The 10,139-nt window shown below is 52.1% G+C and overlaps 2 protein-coding genes across 3 annotated transcripts; one reads left to right on the plus strand and one right to left on the minus strand.

Annotated features, from left to right (window-relative positions):
* The first annotated feature begins 904 nt into the window (after positions 1-904).
* On the plus strand, positions 905-2,718 carry LOC117436990 (uncharacterized). Its single transcript, XM_034069303.1, has 3 exons — positions 905-999; positions 1,255-1,387; positions 1,741-2,718. The coding sequence occupies exons 1-3, from the start codon at positions 913-915 to the stop codon at positions 2,562-2,564; spliced, it is 1,044 nt and encodes a 347-aa protein (XP_033925194.1). The 5' UTR covers positions 905-912; the 3' UTR covers positions 2,565-2,718.
* A 1,081-nt stretch (positions 2,719-3,799) lies between these two features.
* MTFR1L (mitochondrial fission regulator 1 like) lies at positions 3,800-10,108 on the minus strand. Of its 2 annotated transcripts, none has more exons than XM_005142415.3 (6): positions 9,880-10,108; positions 9,185-9,289; positions 8,448-8,557; positions 7,431-7,642; positions 5,667-5,979; positions 3,800-4,831 (listed from the first exon to the last, which is right to left on the minus strand). In XM_005142415.3, the coding sequence occupies exons 1-6, from the start codon at positions 9,892-9,894 to the stop codon at positions 4,726-4,728; spliced, it is 861 nt and encodes a 286-aa protein (XP_005142472.2). In that variant the 5' UTR covers positions 9,895-10,108; the 3' UTR covers positions 3,800-4,725. The 2 variants fall into 2 exon arrangements, with proteins under 2 accessions (XP_005142472.2, XP_033925311.1); XM_034069420.1 differs by having other exon boundaries at positions 3,800-4,834.
* Between the last annotated feature and the right edge of the window lie 31 nt (positions 10,109-10,139).

Consider the following 10,139-nt stretch of genomic DNA (forward strand, 5'->3'; position numbering starts at 1 on the left):
TTTGGGTGGGTTGGGTGCAAAGTTGCCATTGGGTACAGCTGCCTTGAAAACACCCCAAACCCTTCCCCTAAGCACAGCTGTAGGGGCTCCTGCTCCTCTCTGGGGAAGGTAAAGCTGCAGCTGGGGTATGAACATGAAATTTCAGCATAAAGCTCGTGCTCTGAAGAGCTCTGCTGCAATAAGTGTGTTCCCTCAGAGCAGGGAAGCCTTGGGTGTCACACGGTGGCTCTGCTCTGGGTGAGGTCCTGTCTTCCTCCGTTCACACTCCTAGTCTCAAGGCTCAGCTGCAGGTTGACTCCACACATGGAGCATCTTGCACTGCCCAAGTGGTGTTCTTGTTTTCTTTAAGGGACTAATGCATCCTGGACTGCTTGACCTGTCTTCTGGGGCTTGCTAAAGAGGTCTCCACACAGTTTCTCTTCTCCAGGCTGAACAGCCCCAATGTTCTCAGCCTGGCTCCATACAGGAGCTGCTCCAGCCCCTGAGCATCCTCGTGGCCTCCTCTGGACTTGCTCCAACAGCTCCATGTCCTTTTAATAAATGAAATAATCTTATATATAGAATATTTTACATATATACTCTTATGAATGAACTAATCTTAGTGCTGCCGTGCGCTGGTGCCAAAGCAAAGGTGAGGAGCTCCCTGCAGTGCCCGCTGCTGGCAGCGGTGGGATCCTGCCCATGGAGCACACCACGGACAAGGAGCGAGCTCACCTGTTACCGGTTCAGGCCCCGTTCTATGGCTCTGGGCGCTGCCCTGGTGCGCCCTTTTATAGGGCACGGCCCGTGGTGGGCGGGGCTCCGCCTGCCGCTCATCCCTCCCCGTGGCTCTGATTGGTCAGAGTCCACGTCGAGCGTGCGCAGTGGCGGGAGCAGGGGGCGGTCCCGCGCATGGGCACTGCGGGCCCGGGCATGAGGCGCGGGGCGGCCGCGGTGCGGGGGGGGTGTGATGTGTGGCTGGAGACGGGAGAACGGGAGCGGGAGCGCGCGGCGGAGCAGGTGAGGCCGGGACCGGGACCGGGGCCGGGGGCCGGGGCGGGGGGGGGGGGCAGCGGAGAGCGGTGGGAGCGGGCGGGGCGGGGGCTGCGGTGCTGAGCATCCTGCCGGGAGCGGGTTGTGGTGCTGAGCATCCTGCGCCATGACCCCATGGGCCCCTTCCCGCAGGAAGCGTTAACAACGGCAGGGATCGCTCGGCAGCTCCGGGGGGAGGAGCCGGTTCTACAGCACCGTTCACCTGCTCCTTTCCACCCCCAGCCCCTCAGAGCCACCCCCAGAGCCCCTGTGCGGGGCCTGGGAAGGAGATCCTGCTCCGCTGCTTCCACACAGAGCAGAGGCTCTCGGCCGCGCACGAAGCAAACCAGGATCTCGTCCTTCTTCAGCAGAACAGGTACCTGTGTGTGCCCCTGGGGGGGGGGCACAGCCTCGGGCTGTAGCAGGGACCCCTCCTCGCTGTGGCAAACAGCGCATTTTGGGGCAAGGTTAAAGGGTTGCATTCCCCAAAGGGTTTTGTTGCAGTGGTTAAGCTGAGTGCAGGCACCTTGGCCAGTATTAGGTTAAAGCATAAGTGAGAGCAGTCACAGCCAGGTTTCAGTGGGAGCAACCTGAGCGCTAAGCACAGCCCCAGCCTGGCCTGGAGAACACGAGTGGCAGCTCTGAGCTGAGCATCAAGGAATGGTAGTGACTGGTCCTGAGCAGTGTGTGCACCAGCTCAGGTTTTACCTGATTCCTTCTTGTTTGCAGATGAAACAGACAAAGAAAACTCCAGGCTGGCTCCTTCCATCCCACAGAAGGACTGCAAAGGAAAAGGTATTTCTGTGGCTGCCTCCCGTGTGAAGATCTTGGCTTTGCCGCGGATGGAAGGAGCCCAGCACCAAGCACCCTTCCGAGGCGAGGAGGGGACAGCACCGGTTACAGCCCCGTGTTGTGCAGATCCTTTCAGGGAGCCACAGGTGGAGACCTCCAGTGGGGCAGGAGATGGTCGCTGCTGCTCCAGCCTCCCCTGCGGTTCAGAGGGCACCCAGCTCATCCCTCACACACACAAGGCCCAGGTGTTGCCTGGAGAAGCAGCTTCATCCAGCAGCAGCAGGGGACCCCCTGAGGAGGCAAAGGCCGGACTTGACTTCCAGTGGAGACTGGGTGCAAAGCAGAGTAAGGAACCAACACAAGGGAGCAGTGTTAATGCTTTAAGGGATTTGACTGAGAACACAAACCCTGCTGTCAGGAGCGGCAGGATCCAGGCTCCTGGCTTCCATCCTGCTCCGCAGGGACCAGGTAGAGTGTGGCCCCTGCGAGAGCACAGCCAGAACACGGCTGCTGCTTCAGCCCAGGTGGGATGGGACAGTCCCTGCAGGGAGCTCTTCACCCAGGACTCGGAGGGGAACAGGGTCATTGCTCACTGGGAGGTCCCATCTCCATGCAGGCAGCTCCCCTGCTCTCCCTCCAAGGGCTGTTCCAGCAGTGCTGCAGGATGGGGCTGGAGCCGAGGGGGGGAGCAGGAGCCGGAGCTGTGCTATGAGCTGCTGTTCACGCAGGATTCGGAGGGGGGCAGAGTCATCAAGCACTGACACAGGCCTTCGAATGGGTTGTGCAGCCCCCGGAAAGCGTTTTTGTTTGTCAGCACTGGGGAGGTGTACCCACTGCTGCTGTATGTATGCTGCAGCACCTGCAGCAGCCTCATGCGTCAGGCAAGACCCCTCTGTGCACTGAAATTATGCTTTAATAAAGGTAGAACTTTGAAGCACTCTGGGTGTGCTGGTTTCAGTGTTTGACTCCTGGGTACAGCCCAGGTCCCTCAGGAGAGTTTCAAAGTGAAGCTGTGGCAGAGGATGAGTTGTCACAGTGCATCTGAGTGTGAACAGTCCCAGCACGGTGCTGGGAGCTCCTGGGCAGGTTGGATGCAGGTCAGTGCAGTGGGGCTGCCCCTGATGGGTTATGGCCTGCAGCTGTTTCTGTGGGAGCAGTGAGGCAATACAATGGGTCTGTACTGGTGTAGCTACTTGTGGCAGTTGCCCTCCGCAGTAACAGCAGTGGAATGTCCTGTATGCTGCACGTTCAACATAAGCCCCTGCTTTTGGATGGGCTACTTTAGATGTTATCTGTTCTAAAGTACCAGCTGCTCCAAAACCCCAGGGTCATGAGCAGCAGAGTCCATCTGTGAGCAGAACAGCCTGTCCTGGCAGCAGCAACCACCTTTTGGTTTCTTTTTAAATGTCAGGTATGTCCTTCTTTACCACTGCAAATGGCACCTCTTAAGCCAGCTTCACTTTCCCCTCCGGCCAAACTAATGTACAGTAGTTACAATGTACAATGGAGCAAAGTGGAGTTATGCCATAGCTCAAAGTGAATTGTGCTAATACACTTGTATAGCCTGTCTGCACATGGAGCAGGCTCCTATGAACCAGCAACTCTTGGTTACAGCTCCATCTTATCCACAGGCAGGTGCCATCAAATCCTTACACTGGGACAGGGAGAAGGGTCACATCCACTGGCTCTTGGCCCACATCTGAGGGGGAGAAGCTGTATCAGCTCCCTAAGAAACTGATGAAGTCTTAGCTGCTACTCCCACTGGCCAGAGGCAGGTACAAGCTTCTTTTAAGGTGGGGATGAGGAGTCAATTGTTCCAGGGCTGAAGGCTGGGGCATTAACAAAGGCTTTGGCATCTGAGTGCACTCATCTCCAGCACCCCAGCCAGGGCCTGGGCCGCAGCAGCTGAACTGTCACTCCCCAGCCTGCCCAAGACACAAACGCCCCTGCTGACATGTTTGGACACGTGCATTAACAGTATCAAGGACAGCCATTGTCTTATTAAGGCTCCATTTTATATAAAGGAAGAAAACCCAACATCCTTTAAATACAGCCATGAGAACACTGCAGAGGAGGTGTAGCTGAAGGAAAGCTCTTCAGTCAGTGAGAAGTGTAGCCACAGGCAATGCCAAGCTCCTTCGTCCCCTTCCTCAGTGACAGCTCTTGTGGCGGGTGCTTGGTTCTTAGCAATAAATAGACCTTCTGAGTGCTAAATAAAGTACATTATCTGAATACAAGGACTAGTAATGAAACATTAAATTACTGGCAAGAAATGAAGGCCATTCTGTCATGCAGTTGTGGGGTAACTTACTTGGGAATACCCAGGGCAGCCTAAAACCACCCCATGGCCCTTTGGTGGGACGGGTGATTTGATCACTGCCCATGGGCTCTTCCTGCCATGGGGCAGACACAGGTACCTGGAGGACAACTTCTGCTGCTGTCATTTAACCACCTCCTAAACACTGAAGGCCTGGAAGCGCTGGGTAGCTTATTCTCAGTAGCTCTGTACCATGCTCAGAACAAGCGACAGAACGGGCTCTTTGCCATTCCTTTATACTGGAAATGGTAACTGGTCACACTGGAACGAGGCAGGTACAAGCTAATGCTTAATGTGAACCTAAGGAAAATGTAGGTGGGAAGAACATCATCCAGCAGCACGTGTTTCACTCTAGAAGATCCTCAGCAATAATCAACATCAAAATACAGGTGGAAAAGAATTTCCATCTTCTGAAAAAGTTTTGTCTTAAACGTAACAATACATGGAAAACACACCAAATCCAAAGGGTCTTTCCTAAGTCCATGTCCAGTGCAGAAACCATTTCTCATTGACAAAAGAGGCAAAAGGCTCCATCCTTAGGAAGGCAGCTACTGTGGAAAACATTGTGGGAGCAGTAACGCTTGCAGAGTTGAATGCCAGGAGCATCACTTCTCCTTCAGGGCCAGATCTTCATCCTTGAGGGCAAATTTCCTTCTCAGGACTTCGGCGATGAGAACTGCCGGGTCCTCCTCCTTCAGTGACGTTCGGTTTCTGCTTGGAAGACAAGAGCACAACGTGTCAGCCACGAGAAATGCCAGCTAAAGGCTTTACGGCTCTGGCTTAAAGAGTCTGAAGGATGTTTCTGCAGCCTTTGTCATGGGTTTAAACTGAAACAGGGGAAGTTCAGGTTGGAGATAAGGCAGAAGCTGTTCCCTGTGAGGGTGCTGAGGCGCTGGCACAGGGTGCCCAGAGAAGCTGTGGCTGCCCCATCCCTGGTAGTGTTCAAGGCCAGGCTGCACAGAGCCTTAGGAGACATGGTCTAGTGTGGGGCATCCCTGCCCGTGGCAGGGGGTTGGAACTGGATAATCCTAAGGTCCTTTCCAACCCAAACCATTCTATATTAGCGTTTGCCCAAGTGGAGGAGATGCAAAAAGCATTTAAAACGTAAAAGCAGTTCACTTTCCTGCTGGCTTAGAAAACCTGGAGCTCATCCTGTGGATTGAAATCTCAGCACTGAAGCTCTTTATAATTTTTACTCAACTGTGTTAATAACAAGTGAAATAAAACTTCAATAATTATTCACAGCAACATATCCTCAACAGGAATCTGCAAGTGGTGTTGAGGTCAAGTCCTGGAAGGATTTTTTCTTTTTCACATACAATGGATAGCTATACAATGGATAGGTGCTCTCCTCATTAAAGATGGGTATTTACATGTATTTTAAAGGAGGACTGGTACATACTTAGCTACAAGGAGGAATTTCCCCACTGTGACTGACAGAGCAGCACCAAGGAGCAGGGAATGCAGCACCCAGCCTCTGAAGTGATTGGACAGGCAGGAATAAAAGAAAAGAAGATAAAATCATGGGTGTTCAGGAAGCACTTACAAGTCTTTGCTTTGTTTCATCCTATGAATGTCTTTGAGGATGCCCATCATGTCTGCGAAACTGCTGGCCTTGGACAGAGACACAGAGTCCTCCTCATCGGGATCCTTTGCCTCTGGTTTGCAGCACTCAGAGGCTGTGGAGCAGAGCAGGGACACGGACGGGAGCTCGGGGCTCTCCAGCTCTGCCTCCTCCTCCGTGATGTCACTGATGACAAAGGAGGTTGTAGACTGGAAAGAGGCTCCGAAACAAGGTAAAGGAGAAGATGCGTTTGAACTCCCTGGAGACAATAAATCTGGTGTGAATGAAGCAGAAGCTGGAAAAGAAAACAACCAGTGTAAAACATTAAGGGAAAACAACCAAACCCCCAGAAATGCATTTTGTGTACATCTCTGTGAAAGACCCTTCCTGTTCTGAAAACAAACTGCACCTTAAAGCACTAATGCCCTTGGCCTCAGAGCAAACCTGTAGATAGTTATCAGTTTCCAATGCAGGGGATTCTCTAACAGTATATAACAAAGCAGACTGCACAGTATTTCTTTGTTGACATCAATCTTTCCAAAATAAGTCTGCTAAACAGTTATCTCCTTCATCAGATTACAAGTCACAGCAGGGCCCTACATCACAGCTCCCTGTTATTGACTTGAAGGACATGAAGTCAATAGCAACTGTTCTCAAATGCCAGCTGGTAACAGCCAGGCCCACTGCTGAGTGGAGAGGGAGAGAGAAAGGTATTAAATGATTAAATCATTTTTCTCCCATCTGGATCTCAAATTTCCCTCATGATTATTCTCCTTGAATTCAACCAGACTTTTCTAGCACACAGCAAGTGTAGAGCTGAGACAACACTTCAAAGGAAAACACAGAATTTCCCCTGTCCTTTATTCCAGTTCAGCTGTTCCTCTGATCTTGTATAAAGAAGAGGACACATGCAGCCTGTCTGCAAGGGACATCTGTGATGCCTCGTTTCATGCTTGCTCCCTGCAGAGCTAAGGGTAGTGCATCTCCCTCATGTCCAGAGTGGCCTCAATCTGATGTGCCACTGTACCAGTGGAGGCAAGTGGTGTGTCAGGATCCAGTGTCCTGTGAGAGGAGCAAAGATGACAAGAAACAGCAGCACAAGGAGATGGTACTCTGTGTGTGCATACAACTACAGAAGTGTGATGACAATCATCAGAAGCACCTCATCTCATCTAAATACAACTCTGCACTACAGCTAAATGCATCCCATGTGTTCTTGTGTGGTGGCCTAAGCATTTACACTACTGATGTCAAGTAGATTCTTGGAGTCCATTGACTGAAGTGAACAAACCCTCAATCCAAATCTGCCATGCAGAAACCAGCATTTTAACTAAATCAAACACCACAACTCTATTTCCTGTTCAAATGCACTGATGGGTTGTGGATAGCTGGGTTAAATATATGCTGTCAATAAAGCTGCAAGCTGTAGCTTGGGGCTCCAATCATCAGGCAACCACGTGCCTTTCACAGATCACCAGAGGTTTGATTTCTGCACGCTGCACAGCACAAAGCAGCCATCTGGGAATTAACATCACTTGCTTTCAGATGGATGATAAGCAAGGTTTCATCAGCCACTATTACCCACCATAAACAGGACTTCACCTGCCTGGTATCATTCCAAGTGTGGCACAATCCCCTTTTGTTGTTGTTGTCGGGCAGGTCTAAGTCTGGTCAGCATGGGGAAATAACATGATTCACTAAGTCAGCCCTTCTCATTCAACAAACCAAAGTGCATGATGTTCCTACCTGATTCTGCAGCGACTATTTTAGCTATCTGACTCCGAAGGTGACTCAGCTCATCCTGGAGCTCTGTAGTTCGGCTCAGTGCTGGTAAACCAGGTTTCTTCAAGGCCAGCAGCTTCTCCTCCTGCTTCCTCAGGTTGGGGACTGAAGCATTTCGCTGTATAACAGTGAAGGGACTTGGCTTCCACTTGTGCTTCAGCGGGCGAGTGTCGCTCCTACAGGACAAAACCCCACTGGTCATTTGCAAGGCCCAGACCCCTCCATGACAACAACGTGGCAAAGCTCTGCCTCCACCTCAGGACAGCAGAAGACTTCAACACAATGAATTACTGTGCCACTCTGCTGTATGTGCCACTGTATGTGCTCTCTGCCTTACAAGCACTATGAAACCATAGAAAATTACAAGGAATACAGAAATCATGACACCAGATCTGCTGGGAGGACACAGGGACAAAAGCTGGGGTGTGCTCACACAGTTTCAAGTCAGTTCTCTCCTCGTAGCTGTGTTTCCATGCCAGGCAGCGTGCTGGCTGCATGAGGGAACATCACTTACTGATTAACTTTACCTCTGACTTCAAAGTCTGTTTATCTTTCACAAGATACCTGTTATTATTGCCCTGCTTTAAGTACAAAAGTTCAGCTGATCAGAACCAAACTCCTGGGGCCAGAACATTTCAACCCCAGGAGAACTCAACTCTTCAATTTTCTAACCAAAAAGTTACCAACTTTCTAACCAGAATCTAACACAGATTAAGGGGGCTGCTCTATGCAGCTCTATCAGTAGGTGAAACATGGCATGACACAGGCTCCTAGCACTGCCTACAGGAATTCCTCCCAGCATCCTTTGTCCAATTTGGTTTTTCTCCATCTCCATCATTGGGAAAAATGTATTTCAACAGGCACCACATCAGATCTTGAGAGGGCAGGAAGCTGCAGTCATTTAATCAATGTCAGACCTATGCTGTGACAAATAAACCAGCTATAGAAGTAAGGACCAGCAGACACAAAGAGGAACCCAACCTGACTCTGGCGTATGTTTCCTCATCATCTGCTGCTATCCACACAACGTCTGCCAAGGTGGGGACTGGAGGGACATCATTTAAATAGAGATCCGAGACATTAGGTAGAACCTAAAAAGAAGGAAGTTACATTAAGAGGATGGTGACCCTGTCTCCTAAAGCCACCCCAGATGTGCTGCACTGGTTGTCAAAGCCTCTCCTCTGTTCAGGCTGGCAGCTGCATGTGTTGATGTGTGAGAGCAACACCATTTGGCTGAGGGAGACATCATCTGCTGGCTGCTGCAGGCTCCCGGGTGTCTGGTATGTTACTGTGCTCTCCAAGCCTAAGCTGCAGGGCAGCGAAGGGACACCTGATACAGCTGAGCACGCTGCCAAGGCCCATGTGCAACACGGTGCCTCTACAAGTCCCAGCGCTGCCCTTGAGCTCAAACAGTGACGTGCTTCCAGAAACCCTTCTTGTTTTGAAGCACAGGCCCAGAGGGCACGTGGCTGCTGGAGGTCACACAACAAAGCTCTGGTTCAGTAGCTCAACACTTCGGTGTCCTCCAGCTTGCTAACCCAGTCCATAGGCAGCACCTGAGCAGGCACCTTCTGCTGCCAACCACCACTTTACAGGAAGAGAATGAAAAAGGAATTAAGGAATCTGAGCATTCATTATCCTGCAGCTCCATAGCCACAAGCAGCACCACATGACAGTGCCACATCCTGCTCCAGACCACATCCCTGATGGCTTCTTACCTCAAAGGTTGCCCTAGGACAGGGCTTTAAAGGGAGGTTTGACCCGATTCTCCTGACAACGCTGCGTGCTGAGCCATGGGGTTTGTTCTGCCAGATGGGGATCGTCTACAAGAATCCATGTGATAGAATTAGTATTTGAAGTCAGTTCCCCTTATTAAGATCTTGTTAAATTGGAAACTATCTTGTAAAACCAGCTCAGGGCTCTGCTCTCTCGACTTGTTATTTGTTCAGCGATGATCTGAATTGGGAACCTGCTAATAACCACGATGTTTATTCCATAGAACTCTGTTTTGGCTGAACACGAGAGCCAGCCAGTTCCTAAGGGGCAAGTTAAACACGGCTGGAGCATTTCCAGGACTGACAACTAAAAGCAGTTCCAGACACCAAACGAAAAGGGCTCAGAAGACAAACCCAGCGTCACAGGAGGGGCCCAGGGGCCAAACAAACTCAGGACAAAGCCTTATTTAAAGGGACACTCTCACTTCCACATGCTCTTCAGCACCAGCAGCACTGCTGGGGCTGCTGACAGTCTGCTCAATGCCTCTCCCAGCCGGGGCCGATGGCACAGCCTTGGGGGGTGTTCTCGGAGCGATCTGCGGGTACCCGTGCCCCGGGTTCGGGTGCAGGGCCTGGTGCAGCGCCAGGCTCCGCACAGCCTCCAGCCCGGCCCCTCACCGCGCCCGCCCTTCACTTACGGACTCCGCTGCCATCTCCGGCGCTGGCGGCGGCCGCGGGGCAGGCTCAGCGCTGGGTGCTGCGGGCCGGGCTCATCGTACCCCGGCCCCGTCTCACTGCACCCCCCCGGGGCTCGCTGCGGGCCCTGCCCGGCTCCCGGACCCCCCTCAGCGCTGGGCCGGAGCCGGAGCCCGGCCCTCTGCCTCCGGTACCTGCGCTCCTGGCCCCTCCGCCGCCATCACCCGGAAACAGAACCCACCCCTCACACTTCCGCCAGCAT

The sequence above is a fragment of the Melopsittacus undulatus genome, chromosome 14 (assembly GCF_012275295.1).
Source record: "Melopsittacus undulatus isolate bMelUnd1 chromosome 14, bMelUnd1.mat.Z, whole genome shotgun sequence".
NCBI classification, from domain to species: domain Eukaryota; kingdom Metazoa; phylum Chordata; class Aves; order Psittaciformes; family Psittaculidae; genus Melopsittacus; species Melopsittacus undulatus.